Source organism: Hyaena hyaena, unplaced genomic scaffold, assembly GCF_003009895.1.
Source record: "Hyaena hyaena isolate Hyena2069 unplaced genomic scaffold, ASM300989v1 scaffold_208, whole genome shotgun sequence".
Taxonomy (NCBI): domain Eukaryota; kingdom Metazoa; phylum Chordata; class Mammalia; order Carnivora; family Hyaenidae; genus Hyaena; species Hyaena hyaena.
This window is the reverse complement of record NW_024080839.1, coordinates 1654416-1674573: the sequence shown is the minus strand read 5'-3', so window position 1 is coordinate 1674573 and position 20158 is coordinate 1654416. Positions and strand designations below refer to the sequence as shown.

The window sequence follows — 20158 nt, the reverse complement described above, 5'->3', positions numbered from 1 at the left end:
TACCAATACTTACATTGGACAAAATAGACTTTAAAACAAAGACTATAACAAGAGTCAAAGAAGGACACTATATAATAAAGGGGACAATGCAACAAGAAGACATAACAATTGTAAATATTTATGCAACAGAGATCCACTTGGGATTCGACCTTTCCCTTTCTCTCTGCCCTTTCCCCTGCTCATGCATGCATGTATGCTCTCTTTCTCAAAATAAATAATCTTTTATTTTATTTATTTATTTATTTGGGGGCGGGGGAAAGGCAGAGAGAGGGACAGAGAGAGAATCCCAAGCAGGCTCTGCACTGTCAGTGTGGAACCCGACATGGGGTTCAAACCCACAAGCTGTGAAATCAATACCTGAACTGAAACCCAAGAGTCAGATGCTTAACTGACTGAGCCACCCAGGCACCCTTGAAAAAAATAGCTTTGAATGACACACTGAATCAGATGGATTTAACAGACAATATTCAGAACATTGCATTCTAAAACAGCAGAATACACATTCTTTTAAAGTGCACATGGGACATTCTCCAGAAAAGATCACATATTAGGCCACAAAACAAGCCTCAACAAATTCAAAAAGACTGAAGTCATACCATGTGTCTTTTCTGACTACAACATTATGAAACTAGAAGTAACAACAAGAAAAAATCTGCAAAGACCACAAATACATAGAGATTAAATAACATGCTACTAAACAATGAATTAGTAAACCAGGAAATAAAAAAGAAATCAGAAAGCACCTGGAAACAAATGAAAATGAAATCACAATGGTTCAAAGCTTCTGGGATACAGCAAAAGTGGTTCTAATAGAGACTTTATAGCAATACAGGCTTATCTCAAGAAGCAAGAAAAATCTCAAGTACGCAACCTAACCTTACACCTAAAGGAGCTAGAAATTGAACAAACAAAACTTAAAACAAATAGAAGGAAGGAAATAATAAAGATTAGAGCAGAAATAAATGATATAGAAACTAAAAACAAGCAAACAAGAAAACAAAACAGATCAATGAAACCAGGAACTGGTTCTTTGAAAGAAATCAATAAAATTGATAAACTTCTGGCCAGACTTACCCCCCAAAAAGAGAAAAAACCCAAATAAATAAAACCACAAATGAGAGGAGAAATAACAACCAACACCACAGAAATACACACAATTACAGGAAAATATTGTGAAAAACTACATGCCAACAAATCGGACAACCTAGAAGAAATGGATAAATTCCTAAAAACATACAACCTACCAAAATGGAAACAGGAGGAAATAGAAAACTTGAACAATCTGATTACCAGCAAAGAAATTGAACCAGTATTCAACAATTTTCCAACAAAGGTCCAGGATCAGATGGCTTCACGGGAAAATTCTACCAAACATGTAAACATGTTAATGTCTATTCTTCTCAAACTATTCCAAAAAATAGAAAAAGAAGGAAAACTTCCAAATTCATTCTATGAGGCCAGCATTACCTTGATACCAAAATCAGATATACACACCACACACACACACACACAAAAGAGAACTACAGGCCAATATCCCTAATGAACAGATTCTGTGTCTCCCTCTCTCTTTCTCTTCCTGCTTGCAATCTTTCTCTCTTTTTCAAAAATAAACATTAAAAAAATTTTAAACCATTTTAAATATTAAAAAAAAATCCCCCAAAGTAAAATCACATCAACATATTCGAGAAAGATATTTGTTATGACACAGTGTATTATAACCAATTTCTCTACATAAATTAAAAGTCCAAGAAAGATTAGCGCATAGCCCATGATTTTGATAAAAACTTTGCAGTTTTAATGGGAGTTGTCACTGGAATTGACTTGGATGGTTAAGAATAACAGCATGAAAACAGGGTATTTGAAGCCACCCCATGTTAGCCCTAGACTGGAGCTGATGTGCCTCTGCTCTTGATATTAAATCTGGGGAAGGTGTCCAGTTTTCTCTGTGAAATGAGAGCATCTTTAGCTAAAGGCTAATGAGGATTTTTTTAATGTTTATTTATTTTGAGACAGAGAGAGACAGACAGGGAGAGAGCATGTGCAAGTGGAGGAGGGGCAGAGAGAAAGAGAATCCCAAGCAGGCTTCATGCTGCCAGCACAGAGCCCAATGTGGGGCTCGATCTCACAAACCTGAGAGATCATAACCTGAGCTGAAATTTAGAGTCGGACACTTAACCGGCTGAGCCACCCAGGGGCCTCAGGAGGACTTTGAAGCTTGAGGATAAACCTTGTGACCACAGAAAGGTTCGTTCAACCCAGGTGTTTTAGCGGGTTTAAACTCCTACAGGACTTTAAAATGGTAATATAGAACCGGCGGCTCTGTATTGCACATAGCGAAGTGGTTTCCTGAGTGATTCCTAACTGTCGCCTGCCAGAGAAAATCCGACTCACTGCCTAGTGAACATTCAGCTGTCCTTTGCGTGCTCCCCAGCTGTGCTCTTGCCTTCCTCAGTCACAGGGCACGCTTGTTCACCTCTGTTTTTGCACGTGTTCTTCCTTCACTGGAAGTCCCCCTTTGGTGCCACCCAATCCCTGCAAAGCCAAATTCAAGTCAGAACGCTCCCGGTCCCCCAAGAAGGGATTGCTCTTCTGCTCAGTTCTCTCAGGGCACTTGGTTTTTCCCTCTTTTATGGTCTCTAACACATTTAAAATCATCTTGTGAGCAGGTGTGTATTTTATTTATCTCCTCTACTATCCAGACCTGAGCATATGGTCTCTGTCTTGATCCCTTTTCCCTACATAATCCACCACAAGGCTCTGGATGGAGCAGAGGCTTTTTTAAAAAAATGTTTATTTATTTTTGAGAGACAGAGAGAGACAGAGTGCGAGTGGGGAGGAGCAGGGAGAGGGAGACACAGAATCGGAAGCAGGCTCCAGGCTCCAAGCTGTCAGCACAGAGACCGACGTGGGGCTTGAACCCATGAGCCATGAGATCATAACCTGAGCCAAAATCATATGCTTAACCGACTGAGCCATCCAGGCACACCTAGAGCAGAGGCTTAACACATATCTGTTGATAAATGGGTAAATGAAAGAATGAAACGCATATGCTAAAAGGCTTTCAAATGGCTCAGATGTACTTTATATCTCAATGCCAAAAATAATATAGCCAATATAAAGAGATTTAATTTTAAAAACATTTTATTTCCTTTATAAAATTTCATTTTTCAATTTCAAAAAGTGTGATAATAATAAATATTAGTCCTATATAAAGTGATTAAGTCAAAGCAGTTTACTTCAAAAACCGGGACTTACTTACAGAAATGGAACGTACAAGGATTATTTAGGGAATGCTGTTTGAGAGGACAATGTTCTCATGACTAAGTCCAGCGTATCCTGGATCCGCATGTTATTTCTTTCTATCAGGGAAGAATGTGCCCCAGACATTCTTGTGTTTTCTTCTGGTTCAAGGGGAAGAAGGGTATGGGGGTTGAACAGACATCGAGGCTCCCCCAAGATGCCAACTCTGTGAAAAGAATTATTGGTATAGCTGAAGCAGTGTGGCCAAAGAATAAGGTATGTGGCTGTGGTTGTGTGCCTGTGGGTAAGCTACATACACATGTACACACACACACACACACACACACACACACGTTTTCTATTTCCATGAACTACCATTGTGATTTTACACTTGATCTTAGGCAAAAGGCCGAGAAGTGTACCACTGTGATTTTAAATAGGAGTCCGAAAACAGCCCACAAAATGATTTTGTAATGGCCCCCCGCACGCTTACCAGAGATGATTGTTCTAATGGAAAAACCTCAGCTTACAGAGTTTGCTATTCCCGCCTCCAAATGAGAGCTATTTGAAGTCTGGCATAACTTTCGGGCAATGTTTTCTAGTCTAGCTGCTTGGGAAAGGAAACAGGTAGAGAGGAGAGGGTGGGTAGGAAGGTGGTGCTTTCGTCTAGGTTCAACTTTCTGGCCTTGGCATGGTGTCTAAACCCCTGCCCCTCCTGGCCCTAGCTAGCACATGACACAGGGCTCTCCTTTCTCTCCCCTTGGGCCACGTACTTTGGCATGAGCGTAGAGTCCAGACTTTCCATGTGCTCTTGCATCTGGGCTGGGAGTTTGACATCTCCTTGATGACACTTCTTCTCAAAGACATTCTGAGCTTTTTCTCTGAGAGATGGCAGCAGAGTAGACATGACTGGGGAGCGCATGTTAATGGCTTTTTTAATCGCTGGGCGTTTCGCCATCATTCTCCTGGGGTGGGGAGAGGTGAAATTTAGGTTACATCATCCTGTTTCCTAGAAATGGTCTTGAACTTCGGAAAGGCAAAATATCATACCTGAACTGTACAAAAGTCATGCGTTTCTTTTCGCCTCCTAATTCTTCATCCTCACGCTTCCTCCGAGGAGTATTGAACATACTGGTACGAAAGAGCCTTCCTATTTCTTCTTCAATCTCTGTGAAGTGTTGACGTCGGAAGACAATCCAAGCTACATACGTACAGAAAGTGTAAAAGGACTACAACAGAAAACAGACAAGAATCACAGTGCACGGCTGCGGTAGTAAAAACTCCTACTTGTCTATGTAACATTGCTAAGCAGACGCAAACCCTGATGACCCAATTTCTGCACGTTCCTGAAAAGCTCTGGAAAGTTACACATGTACTCACCTTTGCAGGAGGCAAATCAAACCAAAAACTTGAGATGGCACATAGCTTGTCAGCAATCTTTTAAGAGAAGATCTTCACTGAAAATAAGTGCCTGACACATGGCTATTGGTTCTTGGTCTACTTCATGTTTCATATAGAAAAGCCCCAAAATGTAAGTGACTCACCTCAAAGAATTTCCAGTCTTTTTGCGTATCTGAGATTTTCTCCCTGCAATACAAAAAGCACAACTATAGGCTGAGAGGGAAGTTCAATCTTTCAGTGACCTGGGCAAGCCCCTGTCTTTAAAAGGCCTCTCCATGGGATCATTACCTGTGGCCCCAAGGCTATTTACCCACATAAATGCTATCAAAAGGCACTGATGAATCCCAGTATCTTTTCCTTCAATGTCTTAGGTTATCTATATCAAAACCCCTCAAGTGTTAAGCGATGTAAATTCAGGATAAATGAGACAGCAGGAAATGAACATTTTTGGTGGTGAGTGTTGGGGGCGTAAGGAGAGTGGAAAGGTGGTAAGGAGATAACATGGGGTGTTAGTAGGTAGGGAAATAAAGAACTAGAAGGTAAATCTAAAATGGAGAAAAAGACAAAGAATCCAAAAAAATGATAATAAAAAATTTTTTTAAATGTCTAGTTGATGGGGAGAGCGGCATGTTCTTCCTTCTGGATCCAGTGGGTACGCTGAGCCTCATCTCTTAAAGGCAGGCATCTGCACAGGAGTCCTTGTGACACAAATTCAAGGTTAAGGATGCCGTTCTGGCATGGACATGCTTACTTAATTTGCCCTCCCACAAACAGGCCTCTCTAATTCTGATTCCCAGGCTTAGGAGGGCAGGCGTGGCCTGCGGAGGACATGGGGACAGATGGAGAGGGCTGCGTACCTTCTATTCCCCCATCACTCAAGGGGGTCAAGGAGAGAGCCAGCCACTCCAAGGATGATTCTGGTATTGCTCTGCTTCTTGCTTTCGGAGCAACAGACTCTAAGCACTGGCCCTTGTTATCAGACTTTCAAGAACTGTCCTGAACTCTGGTAGTCTGGGCAAGAGGGCTCAAATCCCTCAGGACCTCCAGCATTCTCACAGAGACCACACAATCTGTGTGAGCCCAGATTAGCCCTCCATTTGAGGGAAACACTGAAGAACTGGTTCGGCTTTTCCTGAGGTGGACCCCTCCCCTCCCACAGCATCTTCATTCATACACTGGCATCCCAGTGTGCAAGTCTTCATCAAGGAGCCAAGGTAATAAATACAGTGAACATGCACTAAGTACGGACTATGTGGCAAGCACTATGCTAAGCCATTTACATCCTCATATTTAGTCCTCGTAAGATCCCTATGGTGTAGTCAGAATTATTATTCCCACTTTACAGTTCAGGAGACTGTAGTCCAAAGACATATTTAACTAGGAACAGAGGCTGTACTAGAACTTGGGCCTGTCAGATCTCCACCACTGTCCCTGTAACCAAAATGCTAGGGAAACAAGCTTTTCCTTTAGAATATTTTGCAGATTAAAAACATGAAACTACAGAGTGCAGCAAAAGCTTTCAGGACAGACCTCAGCCTGAAGCCTCCACCTGACAGGAGTGCTCCTGTGGCACCTTCTACCCTTCTGAGGCCCTGCCCACTGAAACCAGACACCATGCAGCCCTGCCCAGCTGAAGTACAAACCCACCAGACTCAGTTTCTGGAATACCAAGTCAGCTTGGCTTCTGGGAGAAGGCTGAGAGCAGCACTTAACGTTTGTATAACTCAAACCAGCACCATCTTAGTGAGGTTTTGAAATGATAGAGGGATTGAGCAGGAAACATACACTTTCTCCTCTTCTCTTTTTAAACATTAGAAGAGAAATACCGTGAAACTCTTCCCCTTCCCCTCAAGTTGCCATAAAACTGGGACTTCTTTCTCCCTTAAAGCCCAAAGCAAGTTGATGTAGCCTACACCAGCTGCAAATCAAGTACAGAAGGTAATGGGCTTCTTACCATTCTGATTTAGCTCCGCATATAAACCTGAAATGAGTCCAGGAAATGCAGGCAGAGAATGGGCACATTTAGGACCCTCCTAGTTTAATCGGCAAATTCATCTCTTGGTGAATTTTGAGTCGTTTTTCTTTTTAATTTTATTTCATAATTTTTATATTATTAAGTATATAGTAATTATAAACTGATTATAAATTTAACATTTTAATATAAATAACAAATTTAAACACTCCAAATCCTCCACAAATTGAAATAGAGTATAAAAAAATTTTTTAACATTTATTTTTGAGAGAGAGACAGAGTATGAGCAGGGGAGGGGAAGAGAGAGAGGGAGACACAGAGTCTGAAGCAGGCTCCAAGCTCTGAGCCATCAGCACAGAGCTCAATGCAGGGCTCGAATTCACGAACTGTGAGATCACGACCTGAGCCAAAGTAGGGTCTATAATAGCAAAACCCAACAGATACATAATGCAAGCCACAAATGTAATCTGTGTGGTTTCCTTTCTCTTTCTTTCCTTTCTTTCTCTCTTTCTTTTGTTTCTTTCAAGGAGAGAATGCAAGCAGGGCAGAGGGAGAGAAGAAAGAGAGAATCTGTTTTTGCTTGCTTGTGTTTTTATTTATTTATTTATTTATTTATTTATTTATTTATTATGAGAGCAAGTGCAGGGCACCTAGGTGGCTTAGTCAGTTAAGCAACTCTTGATTTCAGCTCAGGTCATGATCTCATGGTTTGTGAGTTCAAGCCCTGCATCAAGCTCTGCACTGATGGCTTGGGATTCTGTCTCCCTCTCTTGTCTCTTTTTTGTATAGTATATATTTTACATTTATAACACCTTTAAATATGGACCAGCTACATTCCAAGGGCTCAATAGCCACATGTGGCAAGTGGCTACCAGGCTAGTCAGCAAAAATGCTACACATTTCATCTGTGAGGGCACACTCCAAAGGAAAGAGGGGAAAGGCAGCTTGGTGATAAAGCCAGAGATTTTCAGTGGCCTATTATTATGCTTTCTTATTCCTTCTTGCTACATTAGACTCTCAGCTCTAAGCCCAAATGAAGAAAGTATATCATATTTTTAGTCATTCCTGGGGAAAAAAAAAAAAAAAAGCCTAGGGCCAAACCCATGGGGTTCTGGTCCTGAGAGAAGAAAAGCTATGATTCCCACTTATGTTATGTTATGTTCCCATCCCCCCTGCTGCTTTGGGTGAAATCAGGTTTAAATGAAGGTCAAGGGCTACTCTGCACAAAGGAAGGGAAATATAAAAGGAATGCATTTGGGAGGGGGGAAAGAGGCCTTATTACATGTGACTGGGGGGAGAGATGGGAGGGGGTGGTGGAAGTAAGGAATAGGGCTTAAGGATGATTTATAGACTGAGCTTTAAGGAAACCCCTTATCTTTATGCTCATCCACGCACCAGCCTCTCTGGTCAGCCACCAGGTGCCAGTGGCAAAGGAGAGAGGTAGAAATCCTAGGGTATAGATGGGGGTGGAGTCCAAATTAGCCACAACCAAAGAATACATCTGATTCTATGGCATGTGCCACATCGAGAGAGGCTTTCTTATCTATCTTGGAAAACACAGAGATCTTTTACTGAATATGTTCATCAAAACTGTGCCAAAGCTTTTTCGATACTAGGCTTTTACAGATGTATTTAGAATAGAAAAGTATGTCCTCCTACTTTTCAAGAAACATGAAAGCACTAAATTAACAGCCCCCAAATTGCTGGTTCTTCTGAAGTCTTTAACTTCAGAGACAAATAGCGTAAGATGTCCTAGTCCAGTATTAAGTGTGCATATATTAGAGGAAAAAGTCAGAAAATACACATGAGAATATTCTTGTGAGAATATGAGCTTATTCACATTGGAAGTGAAATAATGATATGTTAAAATCAGGTAATCACTTGACTGGCAAAAACTGTCCTCATCTTCTTCATAAAACAGTCGAAGAACAGTATCAACCCCACTGGACGACATAATCAACACCCAGGGCCAATTAACAACTTTTACTGGCAAAAACATGCTGTAATCTGTTTGCCTCAGTATCCTTTGTTTGGCTCTTTGACCTGTATGGAATCTGCTATGTGAATGGTGGGTGGTACGCTCTAACTGGATTCTTCTCCAAACTGCTATCTGACAGCCAGGAGAAAAGCAGGTGGTGTTGCAAAAAGACCAGCACCTCCTGGAGATTAGCTCTTGCCAAACAGAGGCAATTGCTATCTTTCAAACATAATGAGATTTTTTAAAGTTTGTATAAGGATTACAGTGTAATAAAAATGTACCATTAAAGTATAATAACTTGGGGCGCATGGGTGGCTCAGTCAGTTAAGCCTCTGACTTCAGCTCAGGTCATGACCTTGCGGTTTGTGAGTTCAAGCCCCAAGTCAGGCTCTGTGCTAACAGCTTGGAGCCTGGAGCCTGCTTCAGATTCCGTGTCTCCCTCTCTCTCTGCCCCTTCCCTACTTGCATTCTCTCTCTCAAAATTAAACATTAAAAAAAAAGAGAGAATTTATCTTAAGAAAAATAGTATAACTTAAGTGTAGGTTCTATATGCAGAGAACTAAAAGATATGATAAATTCTCTAATTATGATATTGTTATTTATAGTTTGGGTTTTTTTCATCTCAAAATTAGTCTGAACTGCACATATGCTTTTATTTTTATTTTTATTTTTTTTTAAATTTCTAATGTTTTATTTATTTCTAGGAGAGAGAGAGAGAGACAGCGTGAGCAGGGGAGGGTCAGAGAGAGAGGGAGTCACAGACTGAAACAGGCTCCTGGCTCTGAGCTGGCAGTCAGCACAGAGCCCGACGCGGGGCTCGAACCCACGAACTGCGAGATCATGACCTAAGCGAAAGTCGGACGCTTAACCGACTAAGCCACCCAGGCACCCCTGCACATATGCTTTTAAAGATTAAACATTAAATGTTGGGAATTCAATTATTTTTTAGAGGTGTTTTTTAAAACTTTGTTGTAGACTGAAGGTTTGTGTCTCCCCAGCTGCACCCCCAAATTCATATGTTGAAGCCTTAACAACCCCCACTGTGATAACATTTGGAGGGAGAGTCTTAGTAATTAGGTTCAGATGACATCATGAGGGTGGAGCCCCATGAGGAATTAGTGTCCTTTCAAGAAAAGAGAAGGTACCTGCGTGACTCAGTTGGCTAAACATCTGACTTCAGCTCAGGGCTTGTGAGATCAAGCCCCTCATTGGGCCCTCTGGGCTCTCTGCTATTGGCAGGGGGCCCGTTTCTGGTTTCCAGTCCTGTGTCCCTCTATCTGTCCCTCCCCTGCTCAAGTGTGCTCTCTCTCTCAAAAGTAAATAAACACTTTAAAAAAGAGAAGAAGGAGAGACTAGGGCTTCCTCTTTCCACCAATGAGGCAGCTGTCTGCAAGCCAGGAAGAGGGCCCTCCACAACTCGACAAGGCTGGCCTCCTGACCTCGGGTTTCCAGAACTATGGGAAAATAAATTTCTGATGTTTAAGGCATTCAGTCTGGGGTAATTTGTTATGGCAGTCCAAGCTGACTAATACAAGCCGCAGATTCTAGTTTTCTCAATGTGAAGTGACAATTTACAGACAGAAGAAATGAGAGCAATGTAGAGAAAAAGAAATTTTACAAGTGATTGAATAGGACACTATAAAGCTGATGATGAACTTATATGACTTGAATAGAGGGGCACCTGGGTGTCTCAGGTGTTCATGTGTCTGACTTCAGCTCAGTTTGTGGGTTCAAGCCCCGCATCAAGCTCTCTGCTGTCAGCAAGGAGCCTGCTTTGGATCCTCTGTCCCCCTCGCTCTCTGCCCCTCCCCAACTCTCTCTGTCTCTGTCTCTCTCTCAAAAATAAACATTTAAAACATTTTTTAAAATAAAAAACACAAGGTAGAAATGTTCAAGTAAACAAAAATTCTTAACATTTTCATAATGTGTAAACACATAAACATCAAAAGGAAAGCAACAAACTAGAAAAACAATTAGCCAGTCCTTGCTATATGAAACATAAGTTATACAAACATCCAGGTTCCACTTGATAAATGGTTAAAACTAGCTGAGGCAATAATTAAATAATTAATATAATAAACAGGCAATAAATTATTTTATGCAGAAAAAGAGTCCAGACTCCAAAGTCATGAAAGATATTCAAAAGTCAAATAAAATAGCTGTAAGCTTTTTATACAACTATAAGCTACGAAAAAAATCAAACTAATAGAGCTAGGTATGCTTACTGCTGATGGTGATACAAAATGGCTTAACCTTTCTGGAGAACAATCTGGCAACATGTAACAAGAGCTAGAAAACTATTCATGGTTTCTAGGTAAATACATTCTGGGCAATACGCCATAAGTAAGTATCCCAAATGGACAAAGTGGTTTATGTAAAGATATCCAATGCAGAAATGTCGCGAAGCAGAAAAACTGAAACCACGTAATAAGCATGCATAGAAGGAACGCTGAAGCAAACTGGTATGTTACACGGTAGAGTAACTATAGTTGCTATTCAAAGTGGTAGATGAAATGATGTAATAAGCAGAATAAGAGAATAAGGGACACAGAAAATGTAGAATATAAAGCATACAGAAATCTCTGTATCTTGAAAATGTGGGAGATGCAGAGAGAACCCATGAATTGTGTTCTTTTCCTTTAGTTTGGGCCATGGCCGTGGTATGGCTTCTGAGCCTGTTATGAAACTGCTCAGAGAAGGAGATTTCCGAGGTGGGGTGGTGTTTAAGGATCAGAGTTTTCTCTCTAATACCTCCAAACTCTCCTGTGATAAGATGCTTTTAAATTTTAATTAAAGAGGGCACCTGGGTGGCTCAGTAAGTTAAGTACCTGACTCTTGATTTTGGCTCAGGTCATTATCACATGGTTCATGAGATCGAGCTCCAAGTTGGGCTCCACACTGAGAGCATAGAGTCTGCTTGGAATTCTTTCTCTCCCTCTCTCTCTGCCCCTCCCCTGCCTGTGTGTGTGCACATGTACACACACTCTCTTTCTCTTTCTCTCAATCTCTCTCTAAATAAATAAACTTAAAAAAATAAATTTTAATTACAGTAATACATAAACTGTCCTTCTAAGGCAAAGATTATCTCCCCACAAACCACATCATCTTATAACCCCCACCTTACTAGTTTGCACCCATTACTATTGCTACAAAATGAGCAGCGGAAGGGCAGGGGACACACCTGTAACACTGGCCCATCACCCAGCCTCCCGTCCCAGGAAGCCATGGAGACCCTGGCCGGCCCCAGGAAGCCTTCCAGGTTGACAGCAAGATTCTACTGAGCCAGTAGATACTGAGAGAAAAGTCTTTTAAACCTAAGCAGTGTAGATTCTGTGATTCTTCCCACACTCACTTGGCTTTCTCAAACAAGACATCACACGCATTTGGGGCAGTCTCACCTGAGCCCCATTTTTCTGTACAACAGAAAAGGAAACTTTCGCAAGGGCTCCAAAGGTCAAATATAAAGGTCTTGAGGATATAGATACACACAAAGTGAAGATCTCACGAGATGGTCAGTGTGCACTTACTTCCCGCAGCACATGTGATGCTTCTCGGGCATTCCCATGCCCAGGACGAGGATGCAGTACTTCTGGGCCAGGTATTTCTGTGCTGCTTCTAACTTCCTCATAACCAATTCCATCTCTTTTTTCTCTACAAGGCCCCTGAAAAGAAACCAGTCATTTGGATTAATTTTGGCAAATGCCAACATTAATCAGCACAAAGTCAGAAATGTAAACTAATTTGAAAGAGATACAAGTGAGTCAGCATATGTCACTTACCCTTTAGCTGATCTGAGCTTTGGCAGAGGGATGGCTTTGATATTTATCTTTGTAATTAACATCTCGGGTTCATGGTGAGTTTTCACTTTTTTGTAGATTCTTTATGCTATGTATCTCTAATGTTACACACAGGCAGTCCTAATTTACACAGAACAGCCCAACAGCCCAACTAACCAATTACCTACACTGGTTTCTGAGGCAGCTGGCAGCCCATTTTCCTGCAGTTTTGCTGAAAGAGCTACTGGAGACTCTTCCCCGGTCAGCTTCCCCTGGATTCCTGATGTTACTAGGAAGCTTGAAGGCTCAGTGTTTGAACCACTCAACGGCTCCGTACTCTCAGTCTGCGCTTGCTGAGGAAGCATGTGCGGAGCACTAATCTGGGAGCTTTGGCATCAATTATAATAGACTCGCTTTCCTGTGAAAACACTGCCCCAGTTCCAATTGAACTGCAAATAAACGTTTCCAAAAGACAACCTGTTACAGCATGTCTGGAGCCTAATTTTAGAAGTTTTTGCAGTACAGCCGAGTAGAGAACAATATTGCTAACCACATATTCCAATGATTGCTATTGAAAAGTGAAGTGTCACTGGCTTTTTATCTGCCTTTTCACTTTCAGAAAGATTTAAACCCAATGAAATGCACTCTAAACAACAGGGATGAATTACTGCCCCTTCTGATGTTAACTATGAGACTGACTGACCACAGGAGGATATGCTGTGGAGGAAGGGGTATAATCGAGGTATTTCAAAGCACAACATGTTATCACATGTGATAAGAAGGCTTGTACGTCACTGGAATAAAATGAGTTTATGGAATAAATGGAGTTCCAACTTTAAATGCCCAAATTTCAAATAACCCAAACACCTACACCCACACCCACTTGCACCTCAATGGCCATGACTATGCCTGCCCCCTGCTTCCTTCAGCAGCCCCCCACCCTCACCCTTTACCCCAACTTTTCCAGGGCTGCCAGTAGCTAATATGCCTCTTTTCTGTTGAAAACAAAACAACAACAACAAAAACACCTTGAAACTTTTAGGCCAATGGTTCCAGAGCTTAAATGTAAGCAAGAATCGTCTGGGATACTTGCTAAAAGTGCAGATTCCTAACGCCACCCCCTCTCCAAGATCTGACTTAGCAGGTCTGGATACAGTCTGGCATTTAAAACAAGCCCAGGTAAAATCCTTTGGGGGAAAAAATTGATAATTTCAAATACCATATAATTGATCATAAACTTGGGTCCGATAATCTCTCCTAGAAATTTATCCTTCTTAAAAAAATTATCCAGAGGTGCCTGGGTGGCTCAGTCAGTTGAGTGTCTGAATCTTGATTTTGGCTCAGGTCATAATCTCACAGTTTGTGGGTTCAGACCCTGTATCAGGCTTCATGCTGGCAGTGCAGAGGATGCTTGGAATTCTCTTTCTCCCTCTCTGCCTTTCCGACATGCGTGCTCTCTCTTTCTCACTCAAAATAAATAAATAAACTTTAAAAATTATCCAAAATTAAGGAGGAAATCTAATGCATAAAGATATTCAATAATATTCAATTATTATCTATTTGTCTATTAGGAAAACTGGCAACTCCCAAAAATATATAAAATGGAGGGGAAAAAGAAGTAGTAATGCAGACTGTAGTAATACAGTCAGGTGCCATTTAAGGACTTGACATTTATTAACTTAACATATGAGTCCCATAGGATTTATTCGAGCACCAAAGTCCATACCCTTAACCAGTATTAGCGCTATACTAGCTCTTAATAGATAAGTCAGTCAATAACACACATAAGCTTGATGGAAAGTTATGCCACCATTAAAAATTATAATTATGAAGATTGTAATAACTTGAAAAATGCTTACAATGCTTTAAAAACTACATTTGGAGGTGCCTGGATGCCTCGGTGGGTGAACTGTCCGACTCTTGATTTCGGCTCAGGTCATGATCTTGCAGTTTGTGAGCTTAAGCCCTGCTAACAGCACAGAGCCTACTTGGGATTCTCTCTCTCTCTCTCTCTCTCTCTCTCTCTCTCTTTCCCCATCCCTCCTGCTTACTCTCTCTCAAAATAAATAAATAAACTTTAAAAAAAGTAAAAATTACATAGTTTTGCCTTTCTTCAGACAGCACAAATCCTAAGTACAAACAGATAAATTCTGTATAAGAGAGCTCAGCTCACTGGCAGGGGTGTGGACACAGGGCTCAGTGGCTTAGCCGGGGGCCTGGGAGTTAGATCTGGGCTCTCATCTCAGCCCCACCCCCAACTAGGTGTGTCATCTCCAACCAGCTACTTAGCCTCTCTGAGCCTTGGCTTCTTCATCTGTAAAATGGGGAAAAGGCTCCGTCCTCTGGAGTTGGGGCTTTTTTAGTTGTCTAAACCCACTGAAGTATACCTCTGTAGCGCTTTCAGTTCTCCCCCCACAGGTTGAAGGCTTTCCTCCCGAGTGGCAGCCTCTGGTTTAAGATAATATGCATTATCTCATATATCTAGATGATAACTCTGTAAAGTGGATACTACCATGACCCGGAGATCATCACCGGAGCCGAAGTCGGACGCTTAACTGACTGGGCCACTCAGGCACCCCACAGAATCAATCATTTTAAGATTTGGATTTTTCTGTCATCTGTAACTGATTCCTTCTAAAAAAGTCTACCTTATTCCACTGTGCTCTAATAACTTTTAGTGTATTTTAAAAACAACCAAGAAACCTTTTTTCTCTGTTACCCATTTCTATAAATTAAGAAATGAAAGAAATGTCTGCTAGAGTAGCAGTAACTCTCAGAATTAGAAAACATCACATACAGTATAAGCGAATGTGCTACCAAAGTCTGATAAGTTCTTCTGGGGGGACGACAAGTCCCCCAAACCTTCTGAGTCTACAGCTAGCTGAGCCCTTTTCCTTATCACTGTAGAAACCCTGCATGATCTCTGGCCGCTCTGCTGTGAAATGCAACTTTGAAATAACATGGATGTGGTATATTCTGATGGCTTTACTGGATCAGCAATGTTTGAGTTATTTATTTGGTTCTTTACAAAACTGCTGCCGAGATACACTTATCTATCCATAAAATGTTTTTCAAACTGGTCATACACAAGGATTTTGCATTTTAAAAGCATTCCACAGCAACAGATTGATGACTCGACCAGTATTTCTAACAGCTAAATCATTGAGTTGATTCCACACGTACTAGGGAGGGCAGCCTGGGCACTTGGAAAGTTCCATGGTTTGCAAAAGGTCACCGAGCCTGAGAGGCATTGTTCTCCTCTGGACTTGGAGTTCCCGGATTCTTGCCCCATAGGGCTCTGAGCCACCTCTGCCTAAAGCAGTGAAATTCTTCCTATGTAGCCTAAGAAATCTTGTTTTCTTCTGCAATATGGAATATCATTTTGGTCATATCTATTAATTTTCTTTATTCTTAGTTTTTTTCATTAGATGCTTCCAAAAGCCCTAGCAAGAACTTTATAAGCATAAAACCAAATATCTGTATCTGCACTGTCCAACACAGTTGCCATGGGCCACCTGTTGCCAGTAAGCACTAACTGTGGTTAATCCGAATTGAAGAAATTGTAAGCATCAGATTTCAAAGAATTACTACAAAAAAAAAGTAAAGTATGTCATCAATAACTTCCTAATATTGACTACATGTTGCAATGACATTTCTGAGTCATTGCATTAAATAAAATACATTATTAAAATTAACTTCCCCCTTATCTTTTTATAGATATTTTATTTTTAAGTAATCTCTATGTTCAATATGGGACTCGAACTCATGACACTGAGATCAAGAGTTGTGTGCTCTACTGACTGAGCCAGCCAGGCACCCCCACCTTTATCTTTTACATTTCTTAAATCTAGCTACTGAAAAACTTTTAATTACATATGTGACTTTCATTATATTTCTACTGGGCAGTGCTGGTCTATATTATCTGGGATATTCTGTTGTTAGAATGACTATCTGAATTATTCAGTGAGCTTTAAAAACTAATGATTTCTGGGGCGCCTGGGTGGCTCAGTCAGTTAAGTGTCTGACTTTGGCTCAGGTCATCTCACCGTTCGTGGATTCAAGCCCCATGTCGGGCTCTGTGCTGACAGCTAGCTCAGAACCTGGAGCCTGCTTCAGATTCTGTCTCCCTCTCCCTCTAACCCTCCCCTGCTTACGCTGTCTCCCTCTCAGAAATAAAAACAAACAAACAAACAAAACCCAAAAAACTAATGAATTCCTCCCATGTAAATATTTTAGTAGACTCCAAAAATTTTTAAATTTCCATCATCTCTATTACTCAGCCATCAAAAAGAATGAAATCTTGCCATTTGCAATGATGTGGATGGAGCTAGAGTGTATTATGCTAAGCAAAATAAGTCAGTCAGAGAAAGACAAACAGATTTCATTCCTATGTAGAATTTAAGAAATGAAAGAGATGAACATATGAGGAAGGGAAGGAAAAATAAAATAAGAGAGAAACAGAGAGGGAGACAAACCATATGCGATTCTTAACTAAAGAGAACAAACTGAGGGTTGCTGGAGGGGAGGTAGGTGAGGGGATGGGCCAAATGGGTGACAGGCATTAAGGAGGGCACTTGTGATAAGCAATGGGTGTTATATGTAAGTAATAAATCACTAAATTCTGATCCTGAAACGAATACTACACTATATGTTAACTAATTTGAATTTAAATAAAATCTTGAAAGAAAAAAGTCAGTTTTAGTACTGGCAATGATAAAACTTTACAGTGCACTGCAAAGTCCTACTTACACCATATAGCTTTTGGGTTTCTTTTCCAGGGCTATTTTTTCCAAGTAATGAGATAAATAGTACAATAATGCCATGAGGAAATGGTCCAGATTCTTATTCCTATGGAGAGAGTTTAAAAAAAGAAAGAAAGAAAGAAATGAATGTTAACATATTTCAAACATAAAACTTCTCATAAAAATACATGGGCACATGACATAAAAATAAGAAGAAGTACATGTTATCATGCCTATCACACAACTAACTTACTATTTAATATTCTATCTACTGGGGCGCCTGGGTGGCTCAGTTGGTTAAGCGTCCAACTCTTGATTTCAGCTCAGGTCATGATCTCATGGTTCGTGATCATGATCAGGTCATGGTCTCATCAGGTCCCACATCTTGCTGACTGTGAGGAGCCTGCTTAGTATTCTCTCTCTCCCTCTCTCTCCTCTCCCTGGTTGCACATGTGTGCCTTCTCTTTCAAAAAAGAACAAAAAACAAAAACCCAACAACAACAACTTTAAAATTCTACTATACTATTGAAGATGTAAGAAATCAGATTTTTGTAACCAAAACTTTTTGGGAGGTCACACACTAAATTATAGTTTTGTTTATTAATTAGTTTTCCTTTTTAGTAAGTTTTATGCTATAAATAATATTTTTCCACTCTTTAAAAAAGGTACACAAATGTGTAAAGTAAAAAGTCCTCTCCCTCCCATGCTATCATCCTACTTCCCCGTAGCAGCCACTGCTAAGAGTGGCATGAAGCCTTTCTAAACTTTCGACAGCACAATTACATAGAAGGTCCTCTCCCACCAACACACGTACATATAGTATAAGTATATGACTTAAAGTCTTCTTTGGTAACACCGAAAATAATGCTATACACACAAGTCTTTGCAACTTGCCTCTGCAACTACATGTTTGGCATGGACCTCTTTCCTTAATACTATGGATCAATTTTCCTCATTCTTTCAAACAGCTGGGTAAGATATTCTATAACTCATAACTTATTTAACTAGTCCTCTACTTTTTTAAATGTTTATTTAGTTTTGAGAGAGAGAGAGAGACAGAGTATAAGCAGGTGAGGGGCAGAGAGAGAGGGGGAGGCACAGAATCTGAAGCAAGCTCTAGGCTCTGAGCTGTTAGCACAGAGCCTGACACGGGGCTTGAACCCACAAACCGTGAGATCATGACCTGAGCCGAAGTCGGCTGCTTAAGCAACTGAGCCACTCAGGCACCCCTAACTAGTCCTCTATTGATGGATATGTAGGTCTTTTAGAAATATTGTCGATACCGCTGCAGTAATTATCCTGATGGCCATGTCTCTGAGTAACTTCCTAGGACTGAAATTGCTAAGGCATAGTGTAGAGCATACTAAAGTTGCATAGTTTTGTTCTAGGAAAAGGTTGCACTGATTCACAATCCTATCTAATTTGTTTAAAACTACTTTGGGATGCAGCAAAGGCAGTCCTAAGTGGAAAAACTAGAGGTCTTTGTCTTCGTTCTAAATACTTTTACAAGATTTTTGCTACTTTCTTTCTAGCAAACGGAAATTCATACCGACATTCTTTCTTCAACTATACCTTGACAACAGGATGACCGTGGGCATTGCAGATTTTTTTTCAAACAACATTAATATGTCCCTGTCCTAGGTTGAGTTCTCACAGAAACAGACTGAGACAAAGACTTGGGATGTGCGCACAGGAAACGTCAGTAGTGGGGTAGGGAAGTAAGACAGGAAAGGGAAGGAAGCCCATAACGGGGGTGTTAACACTTGGTTATCCCCGTGGACAAATGCAGTTCAGTCCTGTGGGGGAAAATTTCTCAGACTTATCTTGACAGATGAAAATTAGGATATTTTTCTACCGACACTCCCTCCTGGCACACACTGACTGAAGGCTGCTTCTGGGACACTGCCTCCTCAGTGCTCCCAGCCTGCCCTATGGTCAGGCTGAGCGTGCGCCTGCTGTGGAATAAGGCCTCTGGTGTTGCCACAAACAGCCTTCACTGAATGCAAGGGGCTCTGAGAGGCCTGCCAATCAGAGTTGGGTACTTCTCACTGAGCATGCACGAGTGTGGTGCCATGAGAAGCACCCTCCACCCACAGCCTTAGGGAGACACGATGACTTCCGATTTTGTATCTGAGGAAACAGGCTCTGAAAGGTCAAGAAGCTTCGCCGAGTCACACACCTACTACTTGCTGGAGCTCCAAACATGGAGAAAGCAGGTCTTCAGTGAACGAGTACACCCTCTATTATATGCACATAATGTAGTCTCAGTGGGACTCCTGACAACACGCTCCCCATTCTCCTTGCCCTGGGGCTTTATTCTGGGCTGCTGGGACTTCTGGTTTCCTCTCTTTGGTCTCAGTCTGAGGGGATGGCAGAGCCAGTCCCATACCCTTTTTTCAAAATCCAGATTTGTTCATCATTTATCAGGCAGAATTACTTCAAATTAAGGATAAAAAATCTAAAATGTCTCGAGCATTACATACCTCATAAACGTTGTAAAAGAACAGATCCGCTGCATCTCAGTATCTTGTAGTAAAAACAAAGCAACAACTGAAAGGAGTGAAGATAGACAATTGAAAGAGGGACCATGGGCTGCCTCAGAGGTTCACCCCCGACACGGTATGTGAAGATGACAAACCCGTTACTCACATTTAGCATCATGGAGTGTCACATTGCCCTGCTGACCTCGCTTCTCTAAGGCTTTAGGTGATTTATCGTCTCTTGAAGCAAACTTTTTATCGGTCAACCTGTTTTGGAATAGAACAGTCTCTAGAAGTGGCTTGAAATGTTTTAATTATACGTAATTGATCCTGAGATGCATGAGGCTTTTACTATAAAGTAAGGAGAATTTTGGAATGCATTTTGTTAAACATCCTACTTACCATGTTAGGGGTAGGAGAAATGCACACTACCTGATATAAAATGTGAATGTCAATTCCATCCCAAACAGATCATTTAGATCATCTATTAAGATAATTCATTTATGGTCTTGCTACCATTTCCAGATTTTTAAAAAAGGGTAAGGGTGCCTGGGTGGCTCCGTCAGTTG

At 41.1% G+C, this 20158-nt stretch overlaps 1 protein-coding gene across 2 annotated transcripts in view; it reads right to left on the bottom strand.

Annotated features, from left to right (window-relative positions):
* Positions 1–3209: 3209 nt before the first annotated feature.
* Positions 3210–20158, bottom strand: part of PPP1R36 (protein phosphatase 1 regulatory subunit 36) — a 31022-nt gene continuing 14073 nt past the window's right edge. Inside the window, exons 4-11 of one of the 2 annotated variants that reach the window (XM_039242118.1) lie at positions 19759–19856; positions 19593–19659; positions 17117–17215; positions 12119–12253; positions 4785–4827; positions 4291–4469; positions 4014–4205; positions 3210–3466 (exon numbers count right to left, since the gene is read on the bottom strand). In XM_039242118.1, coding sequence (XP_039098049.1) covers positions 3280–3466; positions 4014–4205; positions 4291–4469; positions 4785–4827; positions 12119–12253; positions 17117–17215; positions 19593–19659; positions 19759–19856 — 1000 coding nt within the window. In that variant the 3' untranslated portion in view covers positions 3210–3279. The remainder of the gene's footprint in view (positions 3467–4013; positions 4206–4290; positions 4470–4784; positions 4828–12118; positions 12254–17116; positions 17216–19592; positions 19660–19758; positions 19857–20158) is intronic. The other variant, XM_039242120.1, reaches the window with a different exon arrangement.